General features: G+C 33.4%; 1 protein-coding gene and 1 long non-coding RNA gene across 14 annotated transcripts; one reads left to right on the top strand and one right to left on the bottom strand.

The window, feature by feature from the left end:
* Positions 1-5,427: 5,427 nt before the first annotated feature.
* LOC107954431 (CDPK-related kinase 3) lies at positions 5,428-12,437 on the bottom strand. Of its 13 annotated transcripts, XM_041096717.1 has the most exons (13): positions 12,302-12,433; positions 11,423-12,092; positions 9,699-9,795; positions 9,525-9,570; positions 9,302-9,343; positions 8,922-9,030; positions 8,744-8,822; positions 7,947-8,243; positions 7,685-7,794; positions 6,781-6,888; positions 6,478-6,540; positions 6,010-6,195; positions 5,428-5,906 (listed from the first exon to the last, which is right to left on the bottom strand). In XM_041096717.1, the coding sequence occupies exons 2-13, from the start codon at positions 11,999-12,001 to the stop codon at positions 5,769-5,771; spliced, it is 1,854 nt and encodes a 617-aa protein (XP_040952651.1). In that variant the 5' UTR covers positions 12,002-12,092; positions 12,302-12,433; the 3' UTR covers positions 5,428-5,768. The 13 variants fall into 13 exon arrangements, 11 of the variants coding, with proteins under 11 accessions (XP_040952651.1, XP_040952653.1, XP_040952652.1 ...); XM_041096719.1 differs by lacking the exon at positions 9,525-9,570 and having other exon boundaries at positions 6,010-6,177; positions 9,665-9,795; positions 12,310-12,437; XM_041096718.1 differs by lacking the exon at positions 9,525-9,570 and having other exon boundaries at positions 9,665-9,795; positions 12,302-12,436.
* A 233-nt stretch (positions 12,438-12,670) lies between these two features.
* Positions 12,671-17,854, top strand: LOC121219091 (uncharacterized). The gene is made up of 3 exons (XR_005915796.1): positions 12,671-12,820; positions 16,926-17,270; positions 17,378-17,854. It is a non-coding gene; the product is annotated as an uncharacterized lncRNA (long non-coding RNA).
* Positions 17,855-18,370: the final 516 nt, after the last annotated feature.

The raw sequence follows: 18,370 nt of genomic DNA, 5'->3' as shown, positions 1-18,370 counted from the left end.
GAAAGTTAATCTGAGACTTTAGCCTTTCCATGATTCAAATCTGGTTGATTTTTTTATTGATCTAAAAAAAATTGCATTCAATTAAATCATGCCAACAACTTAATATCATAAATTCTAGCTTATAACCCATCTTATTGTAAAATTATAAAATTACCCTAATGTTTTAATCTTTTTACAATTTAGTCATTAATCTCGAAACTTGAAATTCAACCATTTTTAATGGAAACCCATATTAGCTAATTTTCCTTATACCTATATCAACCCTCAGTTTTCCTCTTTTCATACAATATACATGGAATCTTGCTATTTTAACTAATTAATCCCTAAACATAAATTCATAAAAAATCACTTAACAAAATAAGTTTATTTAACAACCAAGTTTGATAATATATCAATTAAACTCAAAACACACTCAAATTCATCCATAATAAGTCCCTCAACCTTTAACAGTTCTACAAATTAACCCTTGAGCTAGCTAGACTAAGCTAAAACGAGCTTAAAAACATAAAAACATAGGAAATTAGTTTGGCCGAACCTACCTCCTCTTTTTCTATGGTGTTTCGGTTTGAAACAAGAAAAATAAAGGTTGAAGATGCCCTATTTTGTTTTTCTATCTTTTGTTTCAATATTTCTATTAATTTAATTACTAATATAACCTTTTAAAAACTATTAATTTACACTAAAGCCAATCCAAAATCATCCGCTAACTTAATTATGGTAAGTCCATAGATTTACCTTTTCAAAGCTACTTGGTTTATTTAACTAATAGAACACAACTTTTGCACCTTTTACGATTTAATCCTTTTTAACTAATTAACCATTTAAACTTCAAAATTTCTTAATGAATATTTAATACGACCTTAGTATAATCCTATAAAAATTAAATAAATATTAAAATAATAACTCACTTGTCGAAGTCGTGGTCTAGAAACCACTATTTTTGACACCACTAAAAATGGGCTATTACAGTATTCGCCGTGATGATATGACAATGTTGGAATTGGACTTATTCGTACTATGTATGACCTAAGATATTGTCAATGTGAACTTGTTATGGTATGATTTAATCAAATTTGTTTGGAATATTCCAAATTTAAATTGAATAATGACATCGTTTGAAATCTTATGAAATCTGAATATTGATTTTCACGTACACTTGAGATTTGGAAGTATTGTTGTGGATGTTACCAGATTGATTTATGAAGTACTCATCGATATGAATTGTACGATATTAATTCAAGATATGATTGGTTTAATAATTTGATGGTACTCAGATCTGTATAAGTATTCGCCAAATGTGTATTTATCCTTCTATCGTTAATGTTAGAAACAACTATATTGAGATAAGTGTAAGTAATAGGATATGATCACGAAACAAATTCTGAAGATAAGTTCTGCTAGAAAATATTTATGTAAATGAGATACTTAATTATTATTTCAAAGAATCTTTAGTTAAACAGGTGAGAGAGAATTGGAATATTATGAATATAACAGTTGGTGCGTATGTGAATCAAACTATATTGGTATCTGCCCAATAAATAGTTCAGAAAGTTGGTTGGTGCATAGATGATAATCAAACTATATTAGTTTATGTTTAAACACCATATTTGTTTCTTGAAATTTAGTCTTGAATGTAATTAAAAAGAGTATGTCTTATATATGATGCTATCTGATATGGTTGAGAGAGTTTGGCTAAGTGTTTTTGTGTAGTAATACCCAAGATTTAGATCTGGCAGCTCGGGTCGAGTTGAGGGTGTTACATTCTTGTCATGAAGTCGCCAAGACTTTGGTAAGTGCCTGCAAACTGTTTGATAAATGTGAGGCACACCCCACAAATCTTCACCTTAACTCATATTTACCATACCTTTTTCTCCAGGCCCCGTCACGGGCCGAACTCGATCTTTGTAGAATGTTAACCAAGCCCAAACTCTCGAACTTGGAAACCGAAAGACTTCTAATCTTCAAATCAAGGTTGTATAATGCAACCAGGGCCAATGATACACGAACAGACGTGTGCTTCACAATAGGAGAGAAAACATCGAGGAAATCAACTCCCTCCATTTGATTGTCACCCGTTGCGATCAACCTTGCTTTAAACACTCTACTTTATCCAAAACTGCTACAATCTTAAATCTATGATTCCATCGAACTTCTCGATATTAAAAATCGTTGTCGCCATCCCTAAACGAGTCGATTGCAAAAACATAACCTTGCTTTGAGACCAATTTGTTAGGGATTGACCTGTATAAGCAATGAACAAGAACGAAAAGAGAAAAGAAAATTGGGTGCACAAATATTTACGTGGAAAAGTTCCTTCAATAAAGAGGATAAAAAACCACGAGCAAAGAAAACTTCACTAATTCGACAAACCAACGAAGAGTACAAGATTGAGAAAATAAACCTAAAAGAGTAAAAACCAAAACCCAAATACAAAGCTCTCAAAAACTCTCCCCAAAACTCTTCATCAAATCTCACATAAGAGATATTCTTTGAACTCACTAAAATAAGGTTACAAATACCCTTTAAATAGGCTAATATTAAAGCCCTAATATGACTAAAATATCCTAGAGTAATCAGAGTTTAACTGGGAAAAAGAAGTCCTGTTGAACTATCAAAATATGGCTGCATAAGTTGGGAAAATGTTGTGACGTCGTGACGTCCATGCTCTCCTTGTCACGACGTCGATGCCACGTTCATCTTGGAGTTTCATCGCGTCATCCCGACAGTTCTCGTCGTGACGTCGGTTATGTTTTGGCCCTTCTTCAGTTGCTCATCGATCGTCTTTTTAAGTGCCTGCAAAGAGTTCGATAGATGTGAGATACACCCTACAACATCAATATTACCCTACAATCGCCCTACACATAATAGGCATCATTAAGTGAGTCCCACCAAAGTTCCTTTATATACACCTCTAAGGATCCTCTCCAAGGGCCTACTCTCTTTTTTCTCTACTTTTCTCACATCTCCTTCTTTACCGGAGAACTTTTTTTTCTCTATACTCCAATCACCTATATTATCGACTTTTCCCCGTGTCGTAAACAAGATTAATTGACGAACTCAGCCACCATCTAAACTTTCCATCAACATGTCGTTTCCCTTATTTTCAGATTGAGTGGCACTTACCGATAATCGTGAGTTGAAGCACGTAAAATGGTACGTGTTTTATTTTACATTATTATTTTTTCTGCCCAATTGTAGTTTTTAAGTTTTTTTTTTTTATAGTCAGTCAAACATGCTATGCATGAAAGCATGTTTGCTCGTATGACTCATGCACGATGCATCATAAAAGCCAAAAAGAAATAGAAAAATATGGCGACATATCAGTTTGATAAATTAATTGCTGGGAGACATAACATGACATGAGGGTATGTTTTAAAATATTAAATTGAATTATAGAGAAGTGAAACCAATTTTATGCTTGATAGGCCAGCTGCTTTAGTTGCAAACGAAATTCGACAATTATATTATAATCTATATGACATATAAACAAACATAAATATAAATATGCAAAGTAGGCTAATCAGCCAGCCTCAGCTGTCGTGCATTTGGTGTGAGGATTTAATATCGACGAAGACATCTACTTAACGATCGGATGAGTGATGACCAGATAGTTTACCTAACTAAAACCTTACTGCTTTCGAAATAAGTAATATCTTCGAGGAAATTTAAGTAATATTACAATCTTTAAACCGTCCAAGTCTATTTATATGACAGTATTTTTTTTAAAAAAAAAAACCATAATCATACATTTTTATTTGAAAAAAATAAATTATAATTTTAAAAATCAATAATAAATAACTAGTATTTTTATCATATACGTAGGCGTATGGACATTTGTATTTGAAATACAAGTGTGTATTTAAATATAACATACAAGAATTAATTAAAACATAATGTTTAAAATTAATTAGTAATAATACATGCAATATGTATAATATTAAATTGAAAAAAATAAAGTATATAGTGTTATTATCAATCTTGAGTTAGTGTCGAGTTGATGGGTTCAAATCACACCATATGCATATTTTTATTGGTTTTTGTTAAAGTAAAAAAATACTAAAGTAACATCGAATAGTATAACTTATTTTAAATACAGAAAGTCATTTTTGTAATTTCCTAATTGAGTTGATAATTGGTTGAATTATGGCACCAACTTAATAGTATAGATACACAATTGTTGAAGGTGATAAATTGTGCATATCAAAATAAAAACGTATGAATAACATTAAAAATGAAGTTTTGGTTGAGTGGTATATTTGGGGTTTTACTAATCTAATTGGCGTGAGTTTAAATCTCACAATATGTATATTTTTATTGATTTTTGTTAAAGTAAAAAGACTAAACTATACTCGAATAATATAACTTATTTTAAATACAAAAGGTCAATAAACCTCATGTGATGATCTGATGGTCAAGGGTGTTCACTATTCCAAGTGTGGCATAGGTTTGAGTCATGCTAGTTGCATTGATTATTCAGGTTTTGCCCTTAATCCACCAAAAACAATAAATACGAAAGGTCATTTTTTGTAATTTATCTAATCGAGTTGATGCCTGGTTAACTCATGATACCAACTTAGTTAACAATTTAATTAATAGTAAATATAGATACACAAATTTGGAGAGAGAAAATATTTTATGTTAAAAGTTAATTTTTTTAAAGTTTACTCAAGAATTACTATTGGTGGTGGTAAAAAAAATTATAAATAGCATAATAACTTTTTTGGCCCTCCAACCTTACAAAAAAAAGTCATTTTAGCCATCAATTTTTTTTTTTTTTACCTTTTTTAGCTCTTAAACTTGCATTTTTGTAAAATCACCCCAAAATAGATAGAAAAGTTAACAAACGTTAACTTCACTGACATGCATACACATGGATTGCCATGTGGATGACATGTCAACATTTAATTATTTTTTAAATTTAAAAATATTAAAAATATTTTTTATAACTTTTAAAATTTTAAAAAATTATTCAAATGTTAACACGTCATCCATCTATTTTAAGATGATTTGACAAAAAAGAAAAGCAAGTTTAAAGACTAAAAAAGTGAAAAAATAAATAGAAGGTTTAAAGTCTAAAAAGGTAAAAAAATAAATAAATGGAAGGCTAAGTTGAAAGACCAAAAAATTTATTATGCCTTTATAAACCCATTAAACACTAGTTCAGTCTTTTATTTAAAACCTATACAAAAGTATGAAAAGAAAAGAAAAACAGAATAAAATCAAAATAATAATTATCATTTAATAAAAAAATATGGATTATTAAAAAAAAGGCCTTAAAACATGGGTTTTTACTTTGTAATCAGTGCCTTTATCCTTGCCTACATCTTCACCATAAATTAGACACTCAATTTAGAAATTCAAGCACAAAACCAGGAGGTATGGTATGGACATCAAGCTGATATAACGTGGAATTAATTAAGTACAGAATTTTTAAAAAAGACAATGATTTTATTTACCAACTTTTTCAAACTCAAACCCACTTACAATACAAATACATGAACGATAAGCAACAATGAACATCACTCTAAATTGTGTCCTCTCATTCTCAACAAACTCACTTAAACACATTCATTTATGCACTTTTTTTTCCCTGTAACCTACCCTAAAAGAAAGATTAAAACAAAAAACAAAGAAAACCCCACAAGTCATTCAAAATGTTATAAATTTTTAAGGACTATATAATATGAACGGCTAAAAATTGTCTGAAAAAAAGTCAAATCAAAATGTCATGAATGGCAAGACACTGTATAATAATCAATGGCTAAAAACTAATGATGTCTTGTATTCGAGCTACGAAACGTCACGCCATGTAAAATTTTTTTATATCCAAGTAAATTAAGCTTTCCATCAGAGATTCTGATCCAGTCTTTGAGGAATGAGTAAGCAGACGGGCCTACATTCAGCTCCTGAAATCAAATCGAACGGCATCACAACATTATACAATCTATACCTATATTAGCAGAACATGAGGTTGTGTGATGTCTGGAAGAGACGAAGGATTGAACATACCCGTGCCAATTCCTCAATTGAAATTACTCGATTGCCCTCCTGTTCGAAATGCTCAAAAGCAGCGGAGGCTATCTGCTCCCAGCCTTCAACTGCTTCCAATTGATGTGTGCTAACTGCAGCGGCACAAAACTCTTCAAAGTACATCTTCCTGTATGCAAGCAATCCCATCTGAGCCACACAAAGTTGCTGACAGTGAGGAGCGGAAATCACATGACATGAAATCCAGAGGGGGAGAAGTGTTATGGTAATTACCAAAAAACAAACAAAAAAAAACACCTTACAATGGCAGAATTAGGTGATAGAAGGATGTAATAATCAAGAATGCTGACAAAAATAAATCAAATTTAAAAGAAAAACATTTTCTTATTGGCATGCAGACTCATCAAGCCAGATTGTCCAACCAAGACTAAATTAGGAGGAAAACCAACAAAATTTGCTACTAAGTTTAACTTTTAGTAAGAACCATACAGCATTAAGAATATCAGGTACCCTTGATTCACCCATCGCTTCAGTGGCATTTTGAGCAAGTGCCTGCAAATTGATAGACCCGCTAATATAAGTGTAATAAAATTATTATCTTTTCTCTTTTAAAGAAGAAAGAACTCAAAGATAAGGCCCCTCAAAACCAGAAAGGAGAAAAAAAGAGATTATTGAGATACCCTTATTGGCTAATTATGTCAAAATGTCGTGACAATGAACAGAATATAAATCATCATTAAATATTTTTGTCTTTACACTTGAATAAATAGGATTAAAAAGGTAGTCAATAACCATTTTAAAATTTTCTAGAGACACACTCCCATCTCTGTTTGGTTCCAACAGCCTAAATTGTGCCCTGAGATAAACCAGCTCATCTTCAGTCAATGCTTTTGAAAGAGCCTACAGTTATAGCAATAACGATAACATGGGTTAGAGGGTGATAGAGAATAAAAAAACATCTTCAAGCATCTGGACTCACGCACACAGATTTCTACATGCTCTAGCCAGTCAAAACTAAGCATTGTTTAAATGGATACCATAGTTAATTGCTATAAAGAACAGTTCTCTCACTTTTGCAGAGTCACAGATGAAGCAAAAGTATTGAAAGACTCGCATAGAAAATGAAATGCAAGAAAAGTTTTAACTTTAACATAAAAAGGCAAAATGAAAAAAAAACCTTACTTCAGTTGAAAATGATACCACTATGATATAACATGAATCTTAAATAAGCTAAAATGCACACCTGAAAGTATCGATTAAAATCTAGAACTTCCATAAGCATGCCACTAGTTTTCACAAAAAAATATTTACAGTAGCAAAGGATGTTTGACAGTTTTAACATATTTAAATAGTAGAAAATCAAAAAATAAATTTGAATGGACCTTTCTTTTTCTTTTATTGTGCCACCAAGCTACTGGTCCTGTCGCAATAACTTATGTGGGTTCCAAGTTCTAATGACATGAGTCCAGGTTTGATCCCTGTGTGTAAAATCCCTTATCCTTCCCCTTTGAATGCAAGGTAATCTTTGATTGTACCCAAAAACAGGAGAAGGAATGGGCTATTTTTTGTAACAATCTTAGCTCTCCGTTAGGAATTTTGCAATTGGTGCAAAACATTTTGGCAACTTAAGAGCAAGAAATACAATTAAGGACATGATAAGCAGGAGGTGGGAAAGGTTCACAAAGTTGATACATACCTTTAGGGCAGCACGTTTGAATGGTGAAGCATGAAGGTATGACTTGAGTAACCTATATATCAATATATCAAGAGGGATTGGATGACTGTCATCCCGCAACCAAGGGTGCGCTGAAATGACATAAAACCGTATTATAGTTCATCTGATATGTGCATTAATCTTACTGACAGGAGTTACTGGTTTGTCAGACAAATGTAATAAATCATTTTACAATGGGGTAAAATTCAAATCTTGACCGATTTAGTAAAATGTCCCAACTTACCTAGAGCTTGAACAGAAGTCATTCTTTTTCGGTAATCCTTGTTTAAGAGTCTCTTAACAAAATCTTTGGCCTCTGGAGAGACAGATGGCCAGGGCATATCATCAAAGTTGGGATCTGATCTTAGCACAGAACGAAAAATTCCAGATTCTGTACGTGCCCAAAATGGTCGGCTTCCACATAACAAAATATAGGTGATCACTCCAATGCTCCATATATCTGCTTCCATACTATAAGATCTGTGCAAAACTTCAGGAGCAACATAATACGCACTTCCAACAATATCATTGAGTCTTTCATCTGTAACAAAAATAAATGCATAAAAGGTTGAAAAAAATATAGAAGACTGTTAGCCATGTCTTCTCGTCCAGTTTACTGATATAATCACCACTAGTTAAAAGTACAAAATGGATATTGACTGACATCCAATATAAATTTATCCTTTTCATGCTACATTATTTCTTTATTAGAAAACCCATTCAAACATGCGGAAACATATTTAACCACTGTTAGTAACCCATAAAATTTTCTTCCATAAGAGTTTATGGTAACCATAAACTCAATTTCCTCTCCAATTCAAAGAAAAGAGGGGAGCCAGAACATTTCTGCAAATTTACATGATTACGCTGAATTCTCCTATAAGAATATAAGAAAATTACTTGTCTAGAAGGAACCAATAAAAAAATAGGTGGTGGATTATCATCATTCACTACAATCCTTCATTTGATGGCTTTACATAAGCTATGAAGGGAGGCATGTTTATGCGCAACCAAAGTTAATGAGTGATAATCAGTCATTACCTGGTCTAATAAAGTCAGAAAGACCAAAATCAATTAGTTTCATGTCAGCATTTTCACCACCGGAAGTAAAAAGGAAGTTCTGTATCCCAAGCACAGAGATATGTTAATAAGCCACAACATATACTTTTTCAGTTGCACAGTCCATACAAATCAAATACACAAGTAAAAAGTAAAAAACCTCTGGTTTTAAGTCACGATGCACAACACCCTGAAGATGACAAAATGACACCACACTTAAAATTTGTACAAGTATTGCTTTTGCGTCTTCCTCAGTGTACCTTCCTCCCCTGGAATGAAGAAATCGCATCTAAGTTTTGTGATATAACAAACCAATCACATTAGTGATGTTTAATCTTCTCTATGGTCCTGCCTAATCCAAGGGCAAAAAGGGTACTGAATAAAAACAGGGGATAAAACCCAATCACAGCCATAAACATCACAAATGCAAGGGTATAACAAAGCATGACATCTGTCTAACCTGGTTTCTATAAAGATAACAATATTCAAACATTGAATAGGTAACCCTGAAAACATCGACATTATAAAAGAACAAGTTACCTTGCCAAAATTCTGTCTAATAGCTCTCCACCTTCACACAATCTGATAAGCAACAGAATACAACAACTGTCAGACCCAACAGTTTAGAAATGCAATACCAAAATTATATGATGATTCAGTTGAAACAATACCTGAATTTCCAAAGAGAAAATCAGGATTGTTTTCTTTTTTTTTTTAAATCAAGAAGGCAGAAAGGTTCAAAAAGTTACAAAAGAAAACTTACAAAACTAATGGGATTGGATCTACTAGAAGATAAAAAATATAATGATCTGCAAGTAGAAAGGATAACTCGAGGACATAGCTTTAATGAAGATAAACCATTTCTCCAAAATAAAATTTTAACAGAAACAAGGAAAAACATACTCCATAACTATGTACACGTTATTGGCGTCCTCACATGCATCATAAAATTTGACTAGATGCTTATGTCCTGATAGTGCTTTTAAAATTTTGACCTCCCTTCGAACGTCTTCGATTGATATTGCTGTTGTCATCTGTCAAATAAATGTGGTTAAAAAGCAGCAGATGGAATCAACATTTCGTTCTTTCCTATTTTTTTTTCCCTTGGGGAATAAGAGTGTAACCCCTCAGATAAAAGACCCGGGATTTGAGCCAAGTCTTGTGGAAGCTCATATAAAGGGAGAGGGGAACCACAAAGTAAACCCAAGACCAATCAACACATTTTAATCACAAAAACTGAGAACTTAGCATTTAAAAGGAAACCAAAAAGGGAAAAATTATAGTTTAGATAGGAAAAATTAACAACAAGCATAATGCAGACAAGATAACAGCTCTTTGCTTAACTTAAGAGAAAAGCAAAGACAAACTAAAATCATTCTCAGTCAGAAATCTAGAAAGAAATTGCTTTGAAACGAAACAAGGTAAAACAAGGTTGTTAACGGCTGCACCGCAAGCTCAATCACCCACAAAAACTTGATACACACACATAGGGGAAATTCATTAAAAGAAATGACAACTATAAAACACGTCTCTAACACTTAGAGGGTTTTAAAATTTAAGATGGCCGCATGGTCTGAATAGCAACAAAATGAAGCTCCAAATTCCTCCCTAAAGAATATTTGGAAAATATTAACAGCCACCAGCATATTTTTGTATGTAGTTGGCCACAAATGGTAGAAACAATTGTATCACAAAATATTCTTTCTATATATTTTTTACTATAATTCTTAGATTCTTTGTAAAGTTTTTCCTATTCAGCAATTCAATAACGGAAATATTTGTGAATGTTTATAGTCTAGACAGGGTCTCAGAGATCGGAAGTGCTAATAGGGAAATCACACAACCTAGTCTTGTCTTATCGTGAACATATTTCCTCTTTGAAAATCATGACAGCCACAAGCCCAAGACAATGTCTCCCAAATAAACAGCATCAAAAATTGAAAAATTCATAGGTCAGGACACTGAAGTCATACTCGGCAACACGTGGACACCAAAAATCTCTCAGTGCAAAACAACATCTGGATTCCCACCTAATTTTTATTGCGGTTGATGTGGCTACGGTCACATTTGCATTTTAGACTAGATGCAACAACTCAGTAGCAAAATACCCTGTATTATTGCTAGGAACCCAAGATAACTATCAAATAAAAGACAAGTATACCTTTGTCTTCTTCCAGTCTTCTAGAATAACAATCATAATCACACTTCCCCCTAGAGAAAATAAAAATGAAATGGCTAACAAATGCAAGAGGTATCCTTTTAAGCCTTGTATGTCTCGAATAGCTCATGTAACTGCCAAATGTCAATGATAAGCGAAGTTGGCAGGGCCCAAGTCGTAAACATGATTATTCTAGAATTATGTCCGGCTTATGTAACTTACCTTCTCCAAGAAAAACATACTCGGCCGAGTTTACTTGAACCGAGGAAAACAAACATCTATGAGGTGAATGGAATGCATAATAAACAGCTATGCCATCGATCAATAACTAAAGGTCCTTCTCTTAAGACTATTTTAATGAAATCCAATTTTAAGAACAATACCTCCAGAAAGAAGCTCCAACATTAAGAAAATAATCTAAATATCTCAAAAAGTTAAAAAATTTATTTAGCAATTAGCATGAACAGGGTAAGAATTTCATAGAAAAGGAGTGAAGAGAATACCTTAGCTTTTGAGATGATCTTAACAGCGAGGGGTTGATCCTTAAGGTCACCCTTTTTACCTCTAGCAGAGCAAGTGTGACCAAAATGCCCTCGTCCTATTTCTTTTCCAAGTTCATACTTAGCTCCAAAATTCTTGCCATAACCAAAGCTCTTATCCAACGCTTGCTCCGGCTCAGTTCCAGGATCCTCAGGGATCGTTCCTTCCTTTGGCTTCCCGCCAAGACGCTTCAACAGCGACGCTTTTATGTGTTTGGCCGGCGAAGGCGGCGGGAACGGGCGCCGGAAGAATCTCCTAGGCGTGGAACCCCTTGAAGCCCTGGCCGGAGAAGGGGATACACCCCGTGGAAGCGGACTGGCAGTCACCCCGTAGGGGTAGGGGCTGGGCCATGGACTCTGGCTGGAAGACCTAGCTGGAGTGTTCTTAACTGATTGAACATAATTAACAGCGCCGTTACTGGATTGCAGTGGCGTTTGCCCCCCAGGATCGGCTGGAACCACCTCTGTGACTGTTGTGGTAGCATGTGACGTCGCTGTTTCATTTACTTGCGTTTGACTAACTTTGCCGTAACATTGCCCCATCTAAAGTCCCTCCCGATCACAACAAAGTCAAAAGGCTACACATCGGACGGTTCCAGCAGCCTTCCCTCCTGATCTGATTATGACAAGAGATCTGATGAGATAGAATTTTGAGTGAGATATGGAAGGAAAAAGAAAAACCCAGAGAGTGAAGCAAAGAGAAAGGAGAAATAGGATAGGCTGCGGAAGCAAATTATAAATAAATTCTATTATTTATTGAAGAAGAAGAAGAAGAAATGTTGAGGAGTAAATGGAATCAGGGTGTTTTCCTTTATTTCCCCAAAAATGGGAGGGAATTCTTACTTTCTTACTTTTCTCTGCGAGTTCTTGGAATACAGTAGCAAAGGATGATTACTAAAACACCCCCGCATGTCGTCTGACGAATCAGCACTGCCAAGGTTGTGGATCAAAACACGCTAACTTCACTGAGGCCCCTTTGGTTTCAATTTTACCGCCAGTGAGGTGCGTTTATAATAAAAATTTGCTACCAAATTTATTGTAGTGTTGTTTGTTTGGACTATTAGTGCAGTGAGATTTTTTTCCTACCACACTGGTCAGCTGATTTTTAGCTGGAGGAATCAGTAGCAGTGGATGAATTTCTTAAGCTGTTGGTACTGTAGCAGACAAAAACACTCTTACTTTTATTTATTATTTTACTATTTTATCCTTGAAAATTAGATTAATATCTTCCCGAATCTGCAGAAAACCCTGCTCTTCAACTCCTGCTCTTCAATTGACACTCACAGCAGACTCAAAGACACTCACAGCAGACTCAAAGAAGCTCTATTTTTCGACTCATATCTTGTTCTCAACTTTGCTCTGGTAAGTCAAAACTCTTCTTTTTCTACTCTATATATGTGTTTGAATTGTATCAAAGTAGTTTCTATATTTCCTTCTCATCTTGTTCTCATCTTCTTCTTAGCTAAGAAAATAACAACAAATAAATATGTCCTCACATGGAGGACAAAATCTTAAAGCAGTTAAGTAATTAGTAGAAATGAAAAAGAATTTTTGTGTTCATACACAAATCCATATGTTCTTTCTCCATTATTTTTTTACCTCTACTTGCCGTTAAAGAGATTGAACATAATTGATGATTTCATCAAGCATACCAGCTTTGCCTGTGATTTTGTTACATCCTGGTATAAATCTTGCAGATACTTCATTCTTTCACTGATTTTCTCCTTTCCAACCTATATAAATCAACATAATTAAAACATTATTATCTAATGAAAGAGACCTGATAAAATAAGAAAACAAATCAGTAATAATACCATCCATATTACCGAGTAACATGCCAACAACAAAAAAAAACATGCAAATTCATACTCACTTTCTCAGCTAAACTGTGGTTGGTTTGGCTCGAAAACACCCCACAACTTAACTCACTGAAATAGCTTTGCTGTTGTTGTTGTTGCTGAAACTGTTCCTCTTGCCATTTCAAGCAAGCCCTTTGCCTCTCGAGCACTACTTGCAGCAAGAAAAATGGATGCTGATTCAGTTGCTGACATGTTGAATGCAAAATAAAATGGCTTCAGACCAAACTTCTTTCAGCTAGTCAAAAATATTCAATAAGAACTTAGTTTTAGATTACTTTTTGGCTTTCTTTCATAATCTGAGATCACCAAAGACCATTGCTCATATTTCAAAATTTAGGGCTATTCTAGGAAGCTATTAAAAGTTCAAACTGATTCAATCAAGTAAACAACCAACCAAGAAATAACAAAATAATACTTCAGAAGCATGCATGTATAACAGAAGTTTACAAGTTAAAAACAAAAGTACTTAACTTAGAAACAAAACATACCGATCTAATATATGGTTGCTGGAACAACCAACCAACAATAGGTATCCTCTGCAAAAACACTGCCAGTGTTGGCCAAAACCACTGCCAAGTCAATAGACTAAAAGATAATCTCATTAATTCCATCTTCAACGTCCATACCTCCTCATTTGCTGCTAAATAAAATTAAAGCAAAAGCCATGTAATTTAAAAGTCAAACATGCCAACACTAAAACTTTGACTATACAAAATTGTTATTCTATATGTTGTTCAAATATGAAATGGAACAAGAGAAGCAATCAAAGTTCTAATAATCTCCCTCTTTGACATTTTGACAAGATCAACAACAAATAATTAACACACAATCTGAACAAATCAACGAAAACTAGAATATATCTCCCCCTAAGAAATAGAACCATGCTCGACCATACACTTCCCTTGTCAATATGATTGGTCATCACATTGTCCACCAAGTATACACACACTTTCCAAAGTAATTTCAAGAAATATAGAGCATGACAAATAATCCACACAAGTCCCATCTAGTATCAACAAAAACCACAAAAAGTAGCATAAAGAGAACACGAGATAAGCAACAAATCAACATCTATCGTATCTACCGTTTGCTACACCAGATCGACTCTGGCAAAGCATAAAGCAACAATCATTAACAATCACCATCCTCATTTTGAACATTTGCTGCTACTTCTCCCCCTTTTAGGCAAAGATGTCAGAGGAGCTCCTCTTACAGAAATTTTCAATTTTCAGGACAAATCTTTCAATCAAAGTCTGCTACTCTGTTACATCCTTCTCTATTCCATTTTTTTTTGTTGTAACAGGATTAGAGACATAAGTATTTTCTTCATTAGCTGACTCATATTCCTCATGTACTTCCATTCACTACCAAATTCTACTAGAAACCAAATAAAAGAACTTGCCAAAACAAATCCAACCACCATATCGAAAATCATTCCACAAGCATAATTAAAACAACTATAATTAGCATAATCTGGACCGTGCAGCTTACATGTCCATACAAAAATGGCGATGCAATGTGTATTGTGGTTGACGGAGGGTTGGGAGTGTGTATAGCCGAGAGTACAATAAACCCATATGCCTAAAGAGCAAAATTAATAGAAGCCAAGCATTTTTATTAAATCAAGGGAATGAAAAATTCAAACCTAAAGAGCACAATAAACCCATATGCCTCCAATACCATGCCAATGATAGGCCATCCGATGACAACGAAAAAGAAGCCAACACCAAACGAAATTGTTCCCTGCATTCAATAGCAATAAATTATAATGAGAACAAGAGATGAACACACAATTGCGTCTGTTGATGTGCATATGTGTGAGACAAAGAGAGAGGGAGAGGATAAATCAAACCAAATGAAAAAAAGCGAAGAAAGCACAAATTAAATCAAATGAAAAGATTCAAAGATTCGTTAACCAAATGAAAAGAAGCAAAGAAAGCACAAATTAAATCAACAACAAGAAGGAAAAAAAAGAGCTCACTCTTTCGGTCGTTCATTTCAAAGGAAAAAACTGTTGCATTCAACACCTGGATTGGGAAGTTTCCCATTCACTTCCCAGGATTATCTTCACTGCTTTTTCCTCAATTTTGACCCAAATTTCCCCAATCATCTTATTTCTAAGAAACTTACAAATGCAATAAATTATAATGAAAACAAGAGATGAACACACAATTGCGTCTGTTGATGTGCATATGTGTGAGACAAAGAGAGAGGGAGAGGATAAATCAAACCAAATGAAAAAAAGCGAAGAAAGCACAAATTAAATCAAATGAAAAGATTCAGAGATTCGTTAACCAAATGAAAAGAAGCAAAGAAAGCACAAATTAAATCAACAACAAGAAGGAAAAAAAAGAGCTCACTCTTTCGGTCGTTCATTTCAAAGGAAAAAACTGTTGCATTCAACACCTGGATTGGAAAGTTTCCCATTCACTTCCCAGGATTATCTTCACTGATTTTTCCTCAATTTTGACCCAAATTTCCCCAATCATCTTATTTCTAATCATTTTATTTCTAAGAAACTTACAAATGCAATAAATAATTATAACTACAACCAAATTAATACAAAATATAATTACAACTACAAATTTAAATTCAAATAAACTTGGATAGGTTCATTTATACAAAGCTAGAGTAAAAAATCCATTTAGGCGAAGTCAAGGATTAATGTTGAAAATTCTACATTATGAAAGTTAAATTTAAATTATTAATTTTTAGAAGGGTAAAAGTATAATTGTCTCATCTAACAAAAAGTTCTAAAAATAAAAAACTTAAATTCATGCTCCGTCTAATAAGAGTATTATTATTATTTACTCATGTGTTAGTAAATGAGTCAAAATAAATTAATTTGATTGATAATATTTAGCCATTCTTATAACTTATCTTTGATAAAGAGATAAAATTTTCTGCTTATGTAATTTTTTTGTTTATTTTGAAAAGATCTTATTTTTTACAAAAGTTTTTACTATCTTTCTTTTTCAAGTGTAAAACCGTATTAGCTATTCTTTATTTTATACCTAACTATTGTAATGTATGTCTGCATTTTTCTCGTATTATAAAATGGTCTAAATTCTCCCGTTTAGCCAAGAGAGATTAAGGCCACTATCTGTCCCAAATAATTCTAGTAGTGAGCCACATATATAGTATTTAAATTAGAGGATTCGAACTTAAGATTTTAAAATTCTCAAATTTCTAACCTTATTAATTCAATCAAAATTAGAGGATTCGAACTAATATAACATTATTTGTCTTATGTAACAGGCCAATTTTATTCGGCCCAGAGAAAAACAAACAAAACAAATAAATTAAAAAATAAATAAGTCCATCTTACAAGCCCAAAAATACAGGGAAAATAAAAATGAATATTATGTAATATATTCGGCTATAAAAGCCATAACAACACATGTATCTATTTATAGACAATCAAAAAAGAGAAATCCAGAAAGAAACTACAACAGTTTTTTTTTTCCAATTAAGGTGCCAGTTTTTTTTGGTGTGGCTAGATAAAGATTAGCATTGGGAGACGTCTAATATAACTTATAGACTATATATTTGCTCTATGCTTCTTGGTGAATGCTAGCACATTGACTGAATTATATCAATGACAATAGATGGTAAAGACACGAAATTTTGTGGAAGGAGATAGTAGCTTAGCAACAAAAGCTGTTTGGGATGATGAGCTGACATTGATATTTTGTGAACTTTGCGTGAATGAAGTCAATGCTGGTAATAGACCGACAACTCATCTAAACTCAAAAGGATGGGAAAATTTCATTGCTCTTTTTCAAGCAAAAACACAAAAATTATGGAAAACCTCAATTGAAAAATAAGTGGGATACATTAAAAAAGGAATGGAGGTTATGGAGGGAGTTGCTTAAGGAATCTACAGGTATTGATGGTGTCCAACTAAAAAGACGGTCGATGCTACCGAAGAATGGTGGGCTGCAAAAATACAGGTTAGTGTTCACTTTATCATTATTTTAATGCATAAAGTTTATTGAAATTAATAATTTACAATTATAAAAATATTAGTATAACATTTAATATTTAGCATTTTATGTAGGAAAATCCTGATTTTAAAGGATTTAAGAAGAAAGGAATTGAGCCACGATTGAATGAGTTAATGTGGCAAATGTTTGGTGGCATTGTAGCCACCGGAGAGAACGCATGGGCACCTTCGTCTAGTGTTCTTCCAAGTGGGGTTCCTATGGGAGATGATGCACCTAATGAGGGATTTGGTGATTCAGATGAACATAGTAACGAGAATGAAGGTATTCCCCCTGATGAGGTACCATCAAACCCTTCTCATGAAATCCCTAATCAAAGAAAGCAAACACTTGGGGCTGTACACGGTAAGGGAAAAAATCAAGTTCAAGTAGAAAATCATCAAGAAATACATTAACTACTCAGATTGAGAAATTGTGTGAGAGTATGGCTAGTCCAAGGAAGTCAGTGAATGAAATTATTTTTCCTCACTCTCAATATACTATTTCAAATGCAATGGATGCTTTGCGTGCTTTGGGAGATGAAATTTCAAAAAGAGATGAATTGTACTATTTTGCCACCAAAATGTTCCAAATACCGGTGAAACGAGAAATGTTTTTGAACTTAGATCCAGATGATAGGGTTTGGTGGCTTCGACGTGAGTATGCTGAACAAAATCCAATTGCATCATTTTCATCCTTGGTAGCAACATCCTCATTTCCCTTCCAACCATACCATCAACCACCTCCACCATCAGCTCATTAGAAATATTATTGTAATATAACTATACTACTTTTTTATATGTAAAACTAATGTATGCTACTTTTTATGTTTGGTATTTTTATGTTATGCTTTTAATCAAGTTTTTGTGTTGTATAGAATGTCACGAGATTTTAAAGGATTTATTTTCATTTGATTACTTTTTCAGGTTATGGATGAATTTAACAATATGTATAATAGTTTTGATATGAATTATGATACCTCTGAATTAAGTGAAGAAGCTCAACGAAGAATAGCCACAATTGTTACCCAAGTTGAGCACAACAATTATCATAATGAGGAAGAATATGTG

Source organism: Gossypium hirsutum, chromosome D07 (genome assembly GCF_007990345.1).
Source record: "Gossypium hirsutum isolate 1008001.06 chromosome D07, Gossypium_hirsutum_v2.1, whole genome shotgun sequence".
Classification (NCBI taxonomy): domain Eukaryota; kingdom Viridiplantae; phylum Streptophyta; class Magnoliopsida; order Malvales; family Malvaceae; genus Gossypium; species Gossypium hirsutum.
This window is presented reverse-complemented; position numbering and strand designations above follow the sequence as displayed.